At 29.0% G+C, this 21,143-nt stretch overlaps 1 protein-coding gene across 1 annotated transcript; it reads left to right on the forward strand.

Moving 5' to 3' along the window:
• Nucleotides 1-10,050: 10,050 nt before the first annotated feature.
• Nucleotides 10,051-12,813, forward strand: LOC121218151 (uncharacterized). The gene is made up of 6 exons (XM_041094902.1): nucleotides 10,051-10,516; nucleotides 11,420-11,546; nucleotides 11,889-12,028; nucleotides 12,112-12,174; nucleotides 12,256-12,324; nucleotides 12,408-12,813. Exons 1-6 carry the CDS (start codon nucleotides 10,307-10,309, stop codon nucleotides 12,477-12,479), a joined length of 681 nt encoding a protein of 226 aa, XP_040950836.1. The 5' UTR covers nucleotides 10,051-10,306; the 3' UTR covers nucleotides 12,480-12,813.
• The last annotated feature ends 8,330 nt before the right edge of the window (nucleotides 12,814-21,143 follow it).

Below are 21,143 nucleotides of genomic sequence, written 5' to 3' on the forward strand. Positions count from 1 at the left end.
TCATACATCACAAATCGGACTGCCCCTGTAATTTGAACCCCTAAAGTGAATTTCAGAATAAACACTTACGGTGAGTTTGGATGGGCGGTGCGTTTACTTGCGGTTAGTGTAAAAACAGCGGTGGCGGTGAGACTAGACACTGTAGCGTGAGACAAAAAGTAAACTAAACGCACCGCACCCAATCGCCCATCCAAACCCACCTTTAGTACCATTCAGCCAGTTGATCTGATAAAAAAAATAACTCGAATTCATTTAATTTAAACTCAAAACAATTTGAACACAAAATGACTTGAATTTTAAGTGATCAAAATTCAAAATAATTTCAATTCATAATGGTTTAACTTGAAAAACCTAAACTTCAAATTTGAATATATTGAACTTAAAATAACTTAAATTTAAAATCGATTTGAGTTAAAATTTAATTTTACCTAATAATCATATAATCCACCTCATAATCAACATTCGTTGATGTTGAGATTCACACACGATAACCGCACATGATTGGACTCAAAATCTACCTATAAAATTGTGCATGGCAAGTTTTGAACTTAGGTACTAAAGACTTTTGGCTTTTGTCTTTGACAATTGAGCCAATACCTCATTGACTATTGTAATGATCTAAACGATACAGGTTCAAACACACTTAAATGCGTAATATCTTTCATTTTATGGATTAAAAGTTATACCTTATAGTAATATAAAATATTAGTTTGAAAATATTTATCTTTTTATATTTTAATATGTCTATAATAATACATACTCACGAAGAAGATGGTAATATTTAAACTCAACAAAAATCACATTTAATTTTTATATTAATCTTTTTATAAATTTGTTACATATTTTTTTCTTCCAAATTATAAATGTGTCATAACCTTATAATTTAAAAAAGGCATAATGATAAATATAACCCTCAATATTTACATCTTTTGTCAATTTAGCTTTTATTCTTCTTCTCTTTTTTTTTAGCTAAATTTGACCATCAACATTTAAAAAAAAGCCCTATTTGACCATCAAACTTTCCAAAAAAAGTCTAATCGTTGTTTTTTAACAAAAATACTAATTAAAATATTAAATTTTCAAACATGACAATCTATATGTACTTCATGCTGTTTTATTTAAACTTTTTAATTTTTATTTTATTTTTTAAATATTTCTATAATTTTTAAAATATTTATTGACGTGACATATAACATCATTAAAAAGAATAGCTCAGTTAATATTTTGTTTAAAAAAATTAAGATCAAATTTAATTAAAAACAAAATAAATATCAAATTAATAAATATATATATATATATTGAAGAATAATTTAAAAAAAAAACCCTCAATACCCAACAACCGCTTTAATTAAAAAGAAAATCTTTGCACCTACTAAAGCTAGCTATTATGTTTTCAAAGCTTACCCTAAATAAACAACAGCCTACCGACAAGAAAATACTAGTGAAGCTCATTTTACCTACAACGACCACATGTCTGCACAAATTTTATTTATTCCTTCTCTATTTTTCCTTTAAAACTAAATGCTCCCTCAATCCACTTCCATGTTAGGTCCATCTGCCAAATTTCTTCTCAATTTTGTACCTCTAAATCTCAACAAATATCAAACACATATTCCCATTTATCTCTCTCAATTTTGACTTAATTTGCGACTTTAGTTCCACCAATTTCAAATCTTAAACTATTCAAATTTAAAATAATGAAAAAATACAAGTAAATGAATTTAGAAATTATTTTGTTATTGGGGTTTGAATTTTTTTTATCAAATTCGGGCCTGAAACTTCGTAATTGTTTTCACATTGAGGCTTGAATTATTTTCTAAATTAATCTTTCATATTTCCTTCAAAATCCTGAATTTCATGAACAACTTGAAATGATTCGACTAAATGAACTTAGTAACTATTCTTACATTAGAGTCTGAACTTGGCAATTGTTTCTACATCGAGGCTTGAATTTTTTTTCCAAATTAGTCTTTGATATTTCCTTCAGAATCCTAAAGTTTAGGGCCTAATGTAGAAACAATTGTCAAGTTCGGGTACTAACTTAGACAAAAAAAAGTGTAAGCCTTAATGTGGGAACGGACGCCTAGTTCAAACCCAAACGTGAGAACAATTGACAAGTTTAAGACCTAACTTAGATAACAATAAAAAAAGAATAATAATTTAACCCAATAAATAACTCAAATGACCTAAACATGTAATAACTCAACCCCAAGTTGACCTGAATTAAAATGATTCAAAAAATTTATAACCTAAATTGACGTGATCCAAATTAACTTAACCGGAAACCATCCCAACCTATATAAAAATAGAACTCTAATTTAAGGTCAATCATGGCTCAATAATAAAATTGTATGGATTTCAAGTTGATTCTCGTAAAATTTAAGATTCGATCTCTATATTTTAAACCTCTTTTCTTTTTATTATTGTAATGTAATCGCTTACTTGCATAAAAAATCGAGTAAAGCATAAAACAAAGCGATGATCCACAAACATCGAATGAAAATAATCTGGGTTAGTGGGCGGAGTAGTGTTGCAGTAGTTACACAGTGTGGAGCCCCAATGTCCTGTCTGCTTTTCCTATCACGCCTTGTCATTTGCTCTTTTGCTTCCATTTCACATTTTGCTTTGCTCTCCACATTCGTTCATATTATACATGAGATAATCTCACTTTTGATATCTATACTTTTATAAAATGTTCAATGTGGTACATAGACTATCAACATGTGCTTTGGAGTTAATTCCAACAGACATCCCCAAACTATGACCGTCATTTTAAATTGGTTCTTAAACTTTAAAATGTTCTATTTGAATCCTCAAATTATGAATGTTATATCAATCAGGTTATTTCTTCGTTAAAACTGTTGATTTAACTGTTAAATGACATGTCAAATATTATATAGCTCAATTTAAAATGAAAAATTAAAAATAGAATGTTGTCGTATAACTTTTAAAAGTAAAAAAGAAACATAAAGTAAAATTGGGGGGGGGAAGAGTGAATGATAAAGCTTTAGTAAAAAATTTGAAAACCTCAACACTGATATTTTTAAAACATTCATTTTTACAATACTCTTTTTTTTTCCTTACAATTTTCATTTTAAATTATGATAAATAAGATTTGACATGTCATTTAACGATTAAATTAACAGTTTTAGTAATGGAAGGACCTAATTGATATAACCTCAATAGTTTGGGGATGTAATTAGATTGATTTGAAGTTTAGGGATTAATTTAGAATAAGGCTAATAGTTTGGGTGTTTGATGAAATTAACTCTTTGTTTTATTATGGTACTTGTATTTTTGTAAATTGTTCAATGTGATATATGTACTTTGAAAACGTCCAATATGGTACATGAACTATTAATATGTGTTTTATAATATGGAAGAAATAAAAGAGAAGATAACAATAATAGAAAGGAGAGAAGACAAAGATCAGCAACAACCGGCACGAGGTTGGTCACGCCATTGGTTGAAGGAGACTTAGGGTTTGAAAAGATAAGAGAAAAAAAAGTTTTTTTGATAAATTTGATAACTATTAGAGTCCTAATGATCACTGTCAGTCGTTACTTGCATTTTTTTTTGTTACTTATGCTTCATGAAAATTAATATTTTCAAAATTAGATTGATGGTCGAATTGGTTAAGCCACTAGTTCGTCAGTCTAATTGGTTCATCCGGTTCGATTAAATAAATTATTAAAAATTATAAAATAAAAATATTAAACATCCGATTCAATCGCCTAGTTCAATAGGTTTTTGTCCAGTTCATACCAATTTTCAAATTAATCAATTCCATGCCCTTCTTCAAATCGATATCCCGATCCAATTCAATTCAAATAATCTTGATGAAAACTCGTCATCTTTTTCTACCAGCTTTTCAGAAATGAACATTTCTTTTACACATACAAAAACAACAACAACGACGACAGCAATAACATACCATTGATATTCTTACCGTATCAACCTCTAACAATGAAAGTATACCGTCGCAAAAAATGAAGACAAAAAAAAAAAATCCCTTTGCCCGCACATAGCGATACCATTGTACTACAAAATTTGTGTTTAGTCTAAAAGATTATGCCACTGCTAATCTCTCCCGCCAAAATAAAAAAGCCTTTCGCTTTTGTTTGATTAAACTCCATTATTATTAGGTCACTATTAATTTAATTTAATTTAGGGTAAATTATAAAAATAATCATTTATATTTGAAATATTATGTTTTTGTCACTTACATTATCGTTTTGCTACGAAGTGGTCACTCTACCGTTGAACTCCGTTATATCCCTAACAGCAGTTCTATGTGGCAGTCCGAATGGATTTTAAATGTCAACTTGAATATCCAGTTGTTAGGATGAAAATAAGTTTTTAATTAAATAAATTTAATTTGGACTGCCACGTAGGACTGCCGTTAGGAAGGTAATGGAGCTTAACTATAGAGTGACCACTTTGTAACAAAATAATAGCGTAAGTGATTAAAATATAACATTTCAAACATACGTGACTAAAATGTAATATAAGACAAACAAAAGTGACTATTTTTGTAGTTTACGCTTTAATTAATTAATTAATTTTTTTATTCTTCACTTATTTGAACGATTCGGTGCTCCCATGCTTATAATAATCACTGTCGGATCAAATCCATACAATCAACTTCTTATCCTCAACGGCTCTCATAAATGCTCGAGGGCATATAATAATAATGGGTTAATTTCAAAAGACATCCCCTTGGACCAGATATTAAAAATGTAAAATCAAATCGGTTCAAAACACAATAAACCGATAAGATAATTGGATAAATTTTATAAAAAAAAGACCTCTTTGATATTGAGCAAATTGATTTCCTTCTAAAAAAAATTCAGAGCAATTTACTCTCTATCAATTTCAAAAGCAAGCAACTAAAGACAATTAATCGCAAGATTAATGTTTTTTCGTCAATTGTACATGTTTTTTTTATTGGTATAATAATAAATTTGGCCCTTAAAGTTTATACATTCTGTCAATTTGGTCTTGATTTAATAAATTTAACCTGCAACATTTACGCATTCTGTCAACATTGACACAAAACATATAAACATCAATGGCTAAATTTGTTATTATAACATTAAAAAATATTTACAGTTGAGGAAAAACATTAATGTCATGATTAATTGTCTTTATTTGCTCACTTTCGAGATTGATATGGATTAAATAGCTATCATTTTTTTTGAGAGAGACTAATTTGTTTAATATCGAAATCGAAAGGGACTAAAGAGGTTTTTTTCCAACAAAGTTCATACATGGCATTTGCACATGATGGGACTCAAACCTGGGTGTTTAAACCTTAACTATCAATGTTAAGGCCTTACTAACAATATTATAATTGAATCTTCAAAGTATCAATATAATATCAATTATGTTTTTTTCGTCAATTTAGTCACTAGCTCGGGTGTTAAATGTTAGTTCAAATATAAACACACGTAATTAGATTGTAAATGGATTTTTAAAAATTACCTAAAATATTAACAACCCAGTCTATTTTTTAAAATGTCATATATAAATTTGTCCATATACTAAGTAAACACGAGTTGCAATTTTTAAATATGTCATCTCCGGTGTTCAAACACAAAATTTTTTCGGAATTAATATATACGGAGATATCTAAACTTAATAATTTGTACTTACTCGGTACCTAAACTTTCATTTTGACCCGATTGATACCTAAACTTGAAAATCATAATCCAATTTAATACTTTTCTTAAATATATGACTAACACCATTAAACAAAGTTCAATATTATAATGATAAAAAAATCATAGGCGAAAATGGATTGACGGTAGCTAGAGTCCCACGTCTCATCTTGAATGGACGGATGTGATCCACCCATTGTGGCGGGAAAATAAAGTGAAAGAAGAAAGGGTTATTTAAACTAGCATTTTTTAATAAAAATAACATACATATAATACAAATATCTTAATATATTGAAACTTTGGATTAATTGCAATGAATGTCCTCCAATTATGACTCATATTTTAAATTGATTACAAATTTCAAAACATTTTAATTGGATATTATATTATTCATTTAGGCGTTAAATATTAACTCAAATCTAATGTCGAGCATACTTAAAACACACAACCAATGATGCCCTGGTGGTATTGGTAATGTCGAGACCATGAGACTTTAATGGCCTATATTCGACTCCCACCTTGTGAAAATCATACATGGGTTCTATTTAGAATTATCCGGACTTAAACCATATCATGTATGGATCCTAAATTTGGGTTATTTAGTTCACGTGCTTCTATCTATAGTAATTTAGTCCATTTACTTTCCAGATTTTAAAATTTAGATCAAATTGTTAATACTGTTAAAATTATTTTGTCAAATTCAAGTTCATTACAACATTATTATTTTTTTAGTTACATGGCTACCAAAGTGATTTTTTTTTTAATTTCAAAACGTCACACCAATAAATTTAATGAAAAATTTTAAAGGTGTCAACAATGGGACTTGAATATTGAAATCTAAAAAGTAAAGGGACTAAATTTGAAATTTGAGAAGAGTACAAGGATTGATGAAATATTTTAACCACTAAAAAAGACTTGATTGATACGATATTAATACTTTAAAAACTTAATTAAAATATTTTTTAAGTTTTGAGATCAATTTAGAATTTGAATGATGCTTTGGGGCTATATAATGAATTTGACCCTAAAAATGATTAATCACATCATTATTATTCCCCCAACAAAGACAAACGCTGACGGCAGGTAGCGCCTTCCACGGGAAGTGGGACCGGCCTCCATTGTGAACTCCCGTTTTCCGTTACGTTTCTCTCTTGTCGTTTCCTGTATAGTCAAATTACCGAACGAACCGACATGAATAAAATTGGTCGAATTTTGCTTTTAAGTCTCTTTTTTTTGTACATTTAAAGTTTAGTCCTTTTATTTTAGGCATAATAATAAATTTAGCCTTTAACGTTTACATATTTTGTCAAATTGACTCCCATTCTTTTTTTAAAGCTAAATTTGGCCTTCAACCTTCCAAAAAGAGTCAATTTACTTTTTTTAATGAAAATGTTGACTAAAACATTACTGTTTTTTTGACAATATTGGCATGACAACCTGCACGACACTTCATGTTAATATGACACTATTTGTCCTATATGCTACGTCAATAGGACAAGGCCAAAAGCTTACCTTTGGGAGGCCAAAATTAAATTATAAAATTTCAAAGGGTTCAAAATGCAATTTTATCTCTATATATACATTTATTTTAGAATTTTAAAGGGATAAAATTAGTTTTTTTTCATCTTTGGAGGCAAAAGTATATTTTTACCATTAAAATAGTTTATAACTTCAAAAACTTAAAGGGATTAAAATAATATTTTACCATTTTGGGGTAGGGGCAGGCCCTTACCTGCCCTTTGGCATTTGTCCCTGCATGGCAACAAATAATTTAAAAGTTATAAAATTAAAAAATATATAAAAAGTTCATGAAATTAAAAAAACTGAGTATAAAGTACACGTGAACTGCCATACGAGCTTTCATTTTAAAAGTTTAACATTTTAGTCAGTATTCCCTTTAAAAAACAACAATTCGATTCTTTTTAAAATGTTTATGGTCAACTTTGACTCTTTTTAAAAGGTTGATGATCGATTTTAGCTCAAAAAAAGAATAATGGCAAAATTGACAAAAATGTAAACGTTAGGAGCTTAATTTGTCATCATGCATTTATTTTATTTCCAGAGATTTAGTTATTCTACTTTCCACATTTCAAAATTCAAATTCAATTGAACCCCATGTGATGGCCTAATGGTCAGGGTGTTCACCATTCCAGGTGTGGTCTGGATTCGAGTCACGCTAATCGCATTTGTTGATCCGGGCTTTACCTTATTCTTGTAATTCACCAAAGAAAAAAAAATCAAATTCAATTGTTTACGTCATCAAAATTATTTCATTAAATTCACAAGTGTAATATTTTAAAATAATAATAACTCATTTAAAAACATGAATAATTTGATAACGAAAATAATAATTTGATTTGTATTTTTAACTCTAAAAAATAAAAAGGATTAAATTGATTAAAATAAAAACAGTGATGCTAAATTTCAAATATACCAATAATGCAGGGGTTTGAAGCATATTTTAATCAATAAAATTATAATTAAAATATTTTAAATCAAGCAATAATACAATCTGTCATTGTTTTACTTTAATAATGTTTCATGCTATTGCTAGCTTCTTTAATTTCTACAAAATTATTCACATTTTTCATTAAATGTGCTTTAATGCATTAATTAACATTTTGTTTGAACACTAAGAAAACGAAAGAATGATAAAAAGGGCTTTCACTTGAATAATATAAAATGAAACCGTTGTGTTGGGCCGATGGTTAGGGTGTTTATTGTCCAAGGCTCGAGTTGTGCTAGTCACGTTATTGTTAAGGTTTCACCCTCCTCTAATTCACAAAAAAAAAAAAACTGTTAAAACTGTTCAAAATTTAAAATTCAGGTCTAATTGTTAAAACTGTTAAAATTATTTTATTAAATTCAAGTTCATCACAATGTCAATTTTTAATTTTATTGCTACCAATTGAGTATCTTTTTTTATTCCAAAATGTGACACCTAACAAATTTAATAAAAAAATTAACAGTGTTAATAATTGGACTTGAATTTTGAAATCTGAAAAATAGAGGATTAGATTCTTAAAAACAAAAGTATATGGACTAAGTTCTAAATTTGCAAATAGCATAAGGACCTAAGGCATATTTTAACCAATTATAAAGTAGTGTAATGATAAAATTACCTTTTGATCCTTCAAGAGTTTATAAATCAATTATGACTCTCCTAATTTTTTCTACCTTCGTCTCCGACCGAAACGTTAGCAGTTAAATCTATTTGGTTAAATTTTGCTATTATTTATGTACTCTGTATAAAGTTATAGATTTAGCCTATGTTTTCCAATTGGATCATTTTAAATTTCGAAATTTCAATTTTGACGCAAATAACAGCCTTTTAAATCCATTATTTGACTCTTTTTTTATGAGCAATATATGAAAATAACAAACTAACATAACATTAACATGTGATAAAATGTTTGTAGCATCGGATTTTAGAAATAATAGAATTTAATAATTTAACAATTATTATTTGTTTGAGACTGAAATTTTAAAATTCGAAAAGTACAAAAATTAAAAATAACCAAATTAAAGTGTAAGGACTAAATTCGAAACTTATGTATAGTATAGGGACTGATAACAATTTAACTAAAGAAAGCAAATGTTTGAAATGTGAAAATAGGGGCAATAACGTCGTTTCAAGAATCCCACAAACTCCTATCTTTTACAGCAAGTCAAACAGTGAACCCCCTTAAAGGACAAAACCGCTATCTAATCAAAAAGAAAACCGCTTGTGGTATTGGAAACCTGCTGCAAACAAACCGGCATCCTTTATCTCGGGCTAATTTTGAATTTCATCCTTCTAGTTTACAAAATTAAGAAATGAAATCCTTTATTTTAATTTATTAAAATTTGATCCTCATATCTTATGCATAAATTTAGTAGAAATAAGCAATTTATATGCAATTAAATAAGGAATTTTATTATTCAAATAATGAATGAAAATTCAAATATCTAAATCCACCTTATAATTTTTATTTTATATAAATAAAAAGAATTTTTGCATATTTGGGGATCCAAGAAATAATTAGAAAATTTGGCATCGGTTTTTGCAAATTCGAATATCTGATGGATAATATTATTTAATTCGAATTCATATTTGGATAATAATACTCGAATAGTTAATTAAATCAAATTTCAAAGCTGATTTGCATATTCGAATAATTCAGAAAATACAGATATACGACCAACTGTGGATCAAATTCTAACAAATTAAAATAAAGAGATTAATTTCTTAATTTTTATAAATTAGAGGGATGAGTTTCATTTATCTCCCATTCGTTTCCTTGATTAAGCAAACGAAAATACTAAACGAGTACGTGTCGTTCTTTTATTGGTCAATTTCATGTCGTCGGGATCAATAGCCAAAAAAATGAAACCAACCAATAATCAAATACCAATATTCACATCCTCTCTCACATATTTGGTTTTTTTTTCTCTCACTAAGGAAAAAAACACTTTTTTTTCTCCCTCAAAAAGACAGTTTCTTTTCTTTCTTACACACACAACAAAATTCCAATAAATTCCCTTAATTTCTCTCAGTTTTTGCTTACGAAAATACTTTATACGTATCCACCAATGATCTTTCGATCCAATGTAATTTCGACCCATAAAACACGCTTGATTTGACTCACTGAGTTGGAGAAAAAATTATGATGGAAGCAATGGAGAGTTCCGTCGTCAATGGCGGTGGTTTCACTCAGTTACAACAGAGCTATGGAGATAGTAGTGAAGAAGAGCTATCGGTGTTGCCACGTCACACTAAAGTGGTTGTCACTGGGAATAACCGTACCAAATCGGTTCTTGTTGGTCTTCAAGGTGTGGTTAAGAAAGCTGTTGGACTTGGTGGATGGCATTGGCTGGTAAATTCTTTTTTGAATTTTTTATGGAAATGGGGGGATTTTGGGTGTTTTTTCTTTTGGTTTATAATGTGAATTCAAATTTGAATTTGAATTTTGCATGTCCTGTTGTATAAGATTTGTTTTGAATAAAATTGCAAATTTAGCTTTTTATTATCTAAATTTGCTTAAATTTTGAGGTTTTGGATTTGGGGTTTTGATTGCATGTAAGTGTGTATCAATGGATCTGGTGTTTTTGAAGTGTTTATAGCTAATGTATGATGTTATCATTGCATTTGTACAATGAATCTTAAATTTTTTTGGGGGGTTTTCTTTATTTTTTAATCTTCTTCAAAGCATTTCTATTTCATCTTTTTTTTGAATTTTTTTTTTAAATTTTTAGGAATTTATTTTCATGTTGACATTACTTTTTTTTTTTCAATTGCATGTTTAGGGTATTATTGAGATCTTGTTGGAATTGATTTGGTAAATGCTTAAGAACCCCATATTTTATGTTCTTAATTCTGATCTTGGTTCTGCTTGGATATCAATCTCCCAAGAGCTGTATATGTGTGTGTGTGTGGTGTGTATTTGCTTATCTTCAACCATTCAAACTTGCAGTCCATATTACTGAGTGTAAGTGCTGAATGTATCTGGTCCATTCGAAAACTTAAAGAAAATGAAGAGTCCGAGCAACCTAGCTTGCAATCATTTCTAAACTTGACCTTCGTTAGCTTAGTTTTCAAGAAAATCTGCCCCAAATTTTCTATCATAATCATACAATTTTCTATCTTATTTTGGTTTGGTAGTTTCCCAATGTTGGTGTTTAATTGATTTGTTAATTGGACCATATTAGTATATTAATCATTTTACTTTATAGCTTATAGTGATTAGTGATATTTGTTTATCTAATTAATAAAATCCCAGGTTCTTACAAATGGCATTGAAGTAAAGCTACAACGAAATGCCCTCAGCGTAATCGAAGCTCCCACCGGTAACGAAGAAGATGATGACCTTGAGTTCGGGAACATGCAGTGGAACGGATCAGACTTGGGTGAGCCTTTTTTTTGCCTCTCTTTATGCCCTTTTGTCGTTTGAGTCTAAATTTGCTTGTTTCTATGTTCTTTTTCGAGCATTATGCTACGCCTAATGATGCTTAAGGTTGTGATATAAGATTACCAGTATTTTAGCACTTAAAAATGCTTTTGATATTGTGATTTTTGGATGATAATATTCTCTAGTGAAAAGTAGTTGAGGTTGGTGCATAGGATCCATTGTGTCTTTCACCTTTAACTTTCACTATTTTTTCAAAAAGCTCCATTGTCTCATTTCTTTATCTTTTTTTATTGGTCCCGCCATTCTTACCTATTTTTTTGCTCTATCTCTCGATTTCCAGCATCGGATGACACTCAAAAGTCCCATAGGTCGAGACATAAGTCGCATAAATCGACGGGGTCTTCTCACAAAACTACGAGCAGGTCTCTTTCCTGTGACTCACAGTCTAAGAGTTCTGTTTCGACACCCCAGGGGTCCACGGTATATATAATTTATAAAACTCGGTTTTTTGCTTTTTATCGGTTTTGCCAAAATATGTTAGTTATATATATATTTGCCTATAGAAAGTTGACCTCAGCAAACTAGAGATGGCTGCTTTATGGAGATATTGGCGACACTTCAATCTTGTAAGTCCGTCCGTCCTTGGTTTTACTGGCACCGCCTTTTAGCTCGTGTATAATGAATCCTTTCTCTTTGCTATTTTCTAGGTGGATGCCATTCCCAATCCGTCGAAAGAACAACTAGTTGATATTGTTCAAAGGCATTTCATGTCACAGGTAACTGAATTGTATTTTGGGATTTAACGGTTTTCGGGACAATGTTGGATTACCTAACAAAAAATTACTTTTTCTCGGTATAGCAAATGGATGAGCTGCAGGTGATTGTGGGATTTGTTCAGGCTGCAAAGAGATTGAAGACCGTTTGCAAATGAACCTCAGACGATCCAATGCTAACAGATACTCAGTATCGTAATATCCTCTTCCCCCCCTCGGTACATTCGTTAATGATATCTGTAACATATGTATTCGCAGATCGTTTATCCTTCTCGTTCTTAATTAAGTAGGTTTAGTATTCGAGTTCGAGTTAATAGAGAGGTTCAGTTCCATTTTGGTAGAATAGTTTAATGTAGATATAATCCAAAACCTGTTTTACAGAGACCCTCTAAAGAAGTCCCCTTTGTGGCTTCTTTTCTAAAAGCTTTTGCTTGAATGTATCTCTGACTTGGGGAAGTGGATTTCTTGAATTGTATATATTCTTATTTATTATTCCTTTGTCTACTTCTTCTATATCATATATATACATATATTATATACACTTGGCCAGAGGGTCGGGTTGGTTTTGGATAGGGTTAATTTGAATCAGATTAATTTGGGTCAATTACACTTAGGGTCATCAAACTATTAGTAACTTTACATTTTGGTCACTCAACTTTAAAAAGTTAATAAAATGATCAGTGAATTATTCGAAAGTTTTCGTTTAAATCACTTAACTATTCGAGAAGTGTTTAAAGTTAATTGATCAAAACGTAAAATTTTCAAGTAGTTAAGATATCAATATCAACTTGGGGCCCTGCCTTTCTCTTTTCTTAATTTTTCTCCCTTTTGATAAAACTTTAGAGGGTTATGAGTAAAAGTAATCAAAACTTAATATAAACAAAGCATCTAACAAGCTCGATACAAAACAAAGACCCTAATAGTTCGAGCAACACAAGAAGATCCAACAACAACAGATAAGAGTTGAATTACATTTTGTCCTTTTTATTATATAAAATAAGTAAATTAGTCCTTTAAATTAGATTTAGAAGCAAGTATGCCATTTTGTTAAAAGTTCCATCTATTTTTATTGTTTAAAATTAGTTTATATATGTCAACATGAGATGCACATGTAATTGTCTGGTTATTTTTTCCACACCAATTTTTTAAAGTAGAAATAGATGAAAATTTTAACAAGAAAAGCTTTATTTCCTCTTTGATTTAATGTATAGGGACTAATTTGTTCATTTTTTAAGTAAAGAGGGTAAAAAACAATTTGATTCTGAACATAAGACTTCCATAACACTTTTACCGAGTAAAAGAAAATTAAAACCAATATATTGATAGCCATACCATCAAAGTGAATAAAATTACCTTAATACGAATTTTTTTCAAGCCCTCGCTCTCGTAGCAATGGAGACGTCATTATTAGCCTAAAATAATAATATATATAAATATTTAATTAAATAAAAAAACTTTAAATTTTTTTTAGAAAATATATAAATATCAAAATTTGAATTGCAGATAAATTAAAATTTTAATTTAATTTTAATTTTAATTATTTAGCTAATGATTTTTTTAAAATAAAGAAAATTCAATGCAATTAGGATTGTATCATCCATAGCCCTCAATTATAGATTCCCTTTTTGGTTCATTACAGCTACTAATACAATAATTTTTTATAGCCTTTTCTCAAAGTCTAATAAAAGCACTCAATATGTAGCTATTATCTAGAGATGGCAATGGGATGGGATTGGACGGTTTTTTATTTGATTCGGACTTGATTTAATTTGTATATTTTTCGTTTTGATTTGATTTCAAATTCGATTTTGTTTTAAAACTAATTATAAGTTAAAATAAGATATTTTGGTAAATATTTCGAGATAATGCTGATTAAAACCCGAACCAAAATGAAATTTATCGTTATCAAATCAGGTCGAATTGGAACCCATCGAGTTCAAATTATTTTACCATCCATGCTCTTATCCATTTTTACTAATCCCTTAAAAATTTACTAAGATAACATAGTGGTTGATGATGTTTTTTAGAACCAAAATTAAGAAGAAGAAAAAGGGTTTGGTATCTTTTTTTTTCCATTTTGATCCACATTAGTTATAGAATTTGACAATTCTTTTTAATTTAGTCCCTAAATTTGAATTTTATTAAGGTATTATAGCGTGATACTCTGGTATTGTGCCCCATTTTAAAATTTTCTTTATAATTACTTTGTATTCTTTAGATTCTATATAATTTTATTTTAGAAAAAAAGGCGATGATGTGATATAATCTCATGTTATCAATGGAATCCAAATTCAAGGACCAAATTGAAAAAAAATTGAAGCAAAGTTATGAAGTTTGAGAGTTGAGTGTCCCCACCACCACCAACAGTACATTTAAGGGCAAGAAAATTCAGACATTGTAATGAAGATGGGTGAATTTGTGCATTTGTTGGATAGTTGTGTGGGTGATAATTTGCCTACTTTTCCCTATTTGTAAACAAAAGGAAACTACTAACATTACTAACTGTACTAACCTTAATTTAAAATAATTAAATGGTCCCATGCCCCATGTGCCAATCTACTTTTTATCTGAGCTGAACTCGGGTTGTTTCGTTCATTTTTGTTCGACTTTCTATTAAGTAATAAGTGATTATCTACTTACTTATTTTATAAATTTTTTTATTAAAATCTTATATTAAGTAAAAAAAACTATGATTATCAGACACATTTAAAATATTAACATCGAAAAATTTCATTTTCAATGAAATAAAAAAATTCAATAGTTTATCAAACATATCCTTATTATAAATAAACTATTTTAGAGACAAATCTCAAAACTACACATGAACTTTGATTTTTTACTATTTTATACATGTAATTTTTTATTTGATCCGATTCTCGTAAATTATTAATATGATTATTGATATAGCATCATTTTATGTTGATATACCGCATACACAAATAATTATATTTATTCAACATAAAATTAGTTTGATTTGTTGATTTATTTAAATATATACAATTGAACCAAAGTTTCATGTGTCTAATTACACTAAATTAAAACATATGCATCAAATTATACATTAAATTGAAATTCATGTGTAATTTGAAAAAATTTCCAAATATTTTAAGGGATAAAATAATAATTTTATTACAATTGTCCCACTTTTTCTAAAACGGTTCGGGTTTTACCATCCTTAGTATATTCCCTTAAGCTTGGATTGCTATAAATTCACAATGTGCCCACACAACAACCTGAAGACCCATTGCCCCAACTGAAAATTGAAAGCATTACCCCATATTTACACAAATTTGGTCTATTTTTTTTTAGCTTGTTTTGCTTTTGTTTTAATCCATCAAACACTTTTAAAGATGTTCATAAATTATTGTGTTTTTTAACTAAAAAAAATTGCTCCGACTTTATGTACTTTTCGTATTTCAAAATTCGAGTCCAGTTGTGAACGTTATTGTAATTCTTTTGTTAAATTCACTATTGTAACATTTTGGAATGAAAAAAAAATACACACTTAGTAGCTATATACCAAAAAAACACTGTAATGAACCTGAATTTAACATAAGAATTTTAACGATGTTAACAATTGGACTTGAATTTTTAAATCTTAAAAGTAGAGGGACTAAATTCTAAATATGCAAATAGTAATGGGCTTAGAGCATATTTTAACATAAAAAACTTAAATGCATCACTTCACTGGGCTGTATAGCCCAATTATTCTATAAAACTATTTTGGTCCAAAAGATGTATTTGGATTTAGGATCATAATGAGAATCAGTTCAAAATAATTGGGCTCATTATTTCATTAAATATAGTGGAGAGAGGGTTCAAAGTCCCTCTTCAAACTGAAACCTCGACTGGTTCCCGATCCAATTAATATGATCGTCCAATCTAGTTTAAGTTGACTTGATTTATTCAAATTTTCAAGTTTTTTTTTACAATTATATCAATAATTATAATCAAAACTAACACCAAAAATACTGAACTAAATAACTAATTCAACAATTACTTAAATTCAAATTAACTAACTAAATTTAGAGGATAATTCTCATATTTATAAGGATAAGACTCGAAACTAAAATCTTGAAATTCCCATAACCTCGAATTTATTATTTTAGTCAAGACTTTATCGACTAGATTTTCAATTATTTTTAAATATGATTGCTTGAATGAATTGGGTTAAATCCGAAATTGGGTATAATCATAAATTTTGTTATTAAAGGTTGTGGGAGCAAATCTAATACCCACTCCACTTTCATTTGTATGCATATATATATATATATATATAAACAAAAAAAAATCCAAAAGCAAATATTATCCCACTAATTTGCCCAACAAAATTCCTAAATTTAGTAAACTTTATTAGTGGAGTATTAGAACAAAACATCAAAATAATTCCTCCATTTGCATGCTTTTTATTGATTTTTAATTATTTCTCAAAGTGGATTTTTCAGCCACTTGTCACGACATTTTCAACCTTGAAAGCAAAATTATTTTATCAATATAATTATTTGAGGGGTTATCTCCTATTTTAAATTATTTTAATTACATCTCTATATCTATTTCGATTAAAACTTTTTCAATATTATTTTTCTATTTACGAGACTTGAATTTAAGATCTCAATTAACCTAATAAATGTTCAATCGGTACCGATTTTAAAAATATTAATAATTATATATTTTTAACATTATTGATAGAGACCAAAATTTTCACCAATATAAAAGGAAAGGAACAGATGTGAAACAGGCTAAATTATTTAATATCTCTTAATTACGCATAAAATAAATTTATTTGGATTCTTGTAACCTAATAATTTTGTTTTATTAACATCATTTCAACAGCCATTTATAACCATTGGATTATTTGACCACTTGATTAGATTATTCTAATCTAATGGCAGCTAGATGGCATCCATGTTCTCTTGTAATGTGAGAAATTCCACATTACAATATAATGAAGTAGGACCTGGAATCCAATTTGCCTATGTCTTATATAGCCAAAAATAAAAATTTACATTTATAACAACACAAAAATGTAACTTTGCTGTAATAATGTCGGCAAAGAGCTTCTTGTTGTGTTTTCTTTTATCTTGTTTTGTAAGAAATACCCATTTGGTTTCTGGGTTTAAAACATTGTCCCCAATTATAACTAGAAGATGGAGTATTTAATATATTGGTAGTGTATTTTTATTTTACGAGTAGTTTTATAAAATTGACATTTGTCTTTTATTTCTTAAATATATAGTTTAAATATTTTATTGTACCCCTATAAAATACGTGTAACTCTCTGATATTATTTGTGGAGTTTAAAAAGGTTACTAGACGTGTACAAATAATTTCCATAAGTAGTTTATTTGATTTTGTGTTTTTTGAGTTACCCTTTTCTTATGAAATGTATTTGAATTTTTGGGTAAATTGTACCCAAGGTTATTAAACTATTAATAAGTTTACGTTTTAGTCACTTAATTTAAAAAGTTACAAAATAGTCACTAAATTATTTGAAAGTTTTTATTTAAGTCATTAGGTTGTTAAAATCATTGTTGTATGGCCTTCTTTTTTCAGACCGCCTGCACTAATCGAAAGCTCTCTTCGTTCTCTTCTATAGTTTAGTTTTTTTTTCATGAAATAGCTTTGAACGCCACAAATCTGCAAATCAAAATCCAAACACCTTTCTTCTCTAATCTCCAACATTGATTGTCAGATTGACTTGTATCTAAGGTATGTTCTTTTACTCGTTGGTGGGTACTGATTGTCGAATCGTGGCTTGGAACTCGATAGCCGAATTTAAAAAAAGAAAAACTTAACAACCCAATGACTTAAATAAAAAAAACTTTTAAATAATTCAATGATTTAAATAAAAACTTTCAAATAATTCAATGACCATTTTGTAACTTTTTAAAGTAAAGTGACAAAAATGTAAACTGATTAATAATTTAGTGAGCTTTTGAATTTCTTGCGAGGGATGAAAAAGGCTAATTTATGAGCCTAGTGGACCAAAAAAATCCAGCATTAAACTCTTTTAAATTTGTAGGTTGCATGAATCGGCTTTATTTGGTAAAATAGGATATTGGCCACGCAAAGTTTGAAAGGATGCAATTTCACTAATTTAATTTTGATATTCATGTAATTAAAGGAAATGGTTAAATTCACTATTAATCCTTGAATTATTGCTTAGATTTTAAATTGATCTCAAATTTCATTTGTTCATTAAAAACCGACTAGAGCGTCATAGAAGTATTACAAAAGGGCTTTCTATCAAGATAATAAGTACTATTTTAGTGGACATATTGTTTTTGTCTTGATATTGGTACGTACCAGTATCGGCATGGTGAGAAAAGAAATTGGAGCAGTTCATGGTCCCATACTAGTGAAATATGTTTGATTAAGTCTTTCACGGGATTGGGTTTATTCTCCAAAGGTGGTTAAGAAAGGTGATTGTAGTCCGGGCTAATCAAATCGGTCCATCTATTATTAACTGGATCAATTTAGCCTTATACTATAAAAAAGAATCAAATATGACCAAATTGTAATAAAGTTAACATTTACTATTTAAAAATGACTTAAAAATTATTTTTTTTCATTTCCCGTTCAATTTCAAATAAAAGATTTTATTTACAAAACTATAAAAACTTTTAAAATATTAAACCTGTTAAATAATAAATGACATTTTTAAACAATAGGAGATAACTGTGCAGGTCCTTGGCCTTCCAAAATGGTAAAAAAAATAGTGGTTTAGTCCTTCTAGAAATCATAAAGTTATAAGTTAATGACATGATAAATTTGCATCTAGCCTCCTTAAAAATTGTAGGGTAAATTACACTAAAGGTCACTAAATTATTAGTAAACTTTTTGGTCACTCAAACTCAAAAAGTTACAAAATTGTCACTAAACTATTCAAAAGATTGCTTTTAAGTCACCAAGTTGTTAAAATCACTATTGTATGACTTTCCTTATTTGCACTGCTTACACCAATTGAAAGCTCTACTTCCCCTTCTCTTCTACAATTCAGTTTTTTTTTCATGAAAATAGCGTTGAACGTCATGAATCTACAAACTAAGATCGACTTGGATCAAAGGTATGCTCTTCTATTCATCGATGAGTATTGATCCATCGTATCGGTCATCGAATCACTGCTTGGAGCTCACTATTTTGACTTTAAAAAAAAACTTAACAGTCCAATGACTTAAAACAAAAACTTTCAAATAGTTCAATGACCTAAATGAAAACTTTCGAATAGTTTAGTGATCATATTGTAACTTTTTGAAGTTGAGTGACTAAAACGTAGACTTTCTAATAATTTAATAACCTTAAATGTAATTTACCTAAAATTATAATTCAATTTTGGCTCAAACTGAAAAGACATGAAAAATGACACTTGGGGTTGTCAAAAATTGCAAGAAAAAAATGAAACAAATATGTAAAAAGCTGTCTCAAAAGTGAGAATCGTCATCCCATCACAATTTGGGACCACCCTTTTTCTATGTGGGCTAAAACTAGAAATATATGGCAGCATCCAGTTTAGGTTAGACCCACCTGTATCCCTCTTAAGTTCACTAGCCAATGTGGTGCTGCTCCTTTGTAAATAATTAGGGGCGCTTTCCTAAGGTCTAAACCCACTTGCAACCAAATACAAAAATGGTGAGGTTTCATAAATGTTTGTGATTTTATTAGGTTAAAATAAACTATAAGTCCTTGTTGTAACACCCCCAACCCGTATCCCTCATCGGAATCGGGTTACGGAGTATTACTGGAGTTTACAGATCAAATAGACAGAAATTTCAAACATTTCATATCATCAAAACAAGTCATCAAAGCGTCATTTTAATCCAAATTATAAACATACCAAATCCAAATCAACTTGCCTAGTTCATGAGCACTTAAACATAGAATTAAATTCACATGCACCTATCTAGATTTAGTTCAATTTATCATGCCATAATATGGCTTCAAAAACAAACACATATTTATATGTATAAAATCAACTAAAATTAAACTTATAACCTCATTTACAATCAAACCACAAAATAACTATTATTTAAACACCCTAGGTACATGCAGACATAAAGGATAAACATCACCACATTTGAGTTCGGGATCATTGTTGGATGTTGAATCAGCGATCAAAAGTTAAGTACTTAAGCTGCGCACAGGAAGCAAAACCATACGCTGAGTATAGACTCAGTAGTATCCATTATACAATTCTTATACTTGCTATATAAATAGCTTTTCACAATTTATTTCATAATTCATTATACAATTGCAATATCCATTCCATAGTCATTTCATGAGTATATAACTCATATATTCCATATATTTGCAACATATTTTACATTCTATTTTCAATTCACTATTTCACTTCCATTTCTCATACCATACCATTTCAACATCAATTATAAAACTTTATTATTAATTTACCCCTATTAACACGACTCGGACTCAGACAAATACATGGATCCAACCAAAACACACCAGTTTGGCACCCAGTGCCTCATCGGATAATTCAAAGTAATAATTTGACACCCAGTGTCTCATCGGTTAAAACTGAAGTAAATTGGCACCCAGTGCCTCATTGAATTAATTCGAAGTAGTAATTTGACACTCAGTGTCTCATCGACTTGAAGTCGAAGAAATCCCTGAACTCTTCCAATCCTATGGCATGCCATCTATGTCCGATTCAGCTCGATACAGTTAATAAGGTTTCAATTCACTTTTCAAATACAACCAATATTCATTTCAATTCAAATAATCAATATATTCAATATATATACCAATTTAATCAATATAAATTCAATAAATTCATCACATACTAAATCAATCCATTTCAATTGCAA

This window comes from Gossypium hirsutum, chromosome D06 (assembly GCF_007990345.1).
Source record: "Gossypium hirsutum isolate 1008001.06 chromosome D06, Gossypium_hirsutum_v2.1, whole genome shotgun sequence".
NCBI lineage: Eukaryota > Viridiplantae > Streptophyta > Magnoliopsida > Malvales > Malvaceae > Gossypium > Gossypium hirsutum.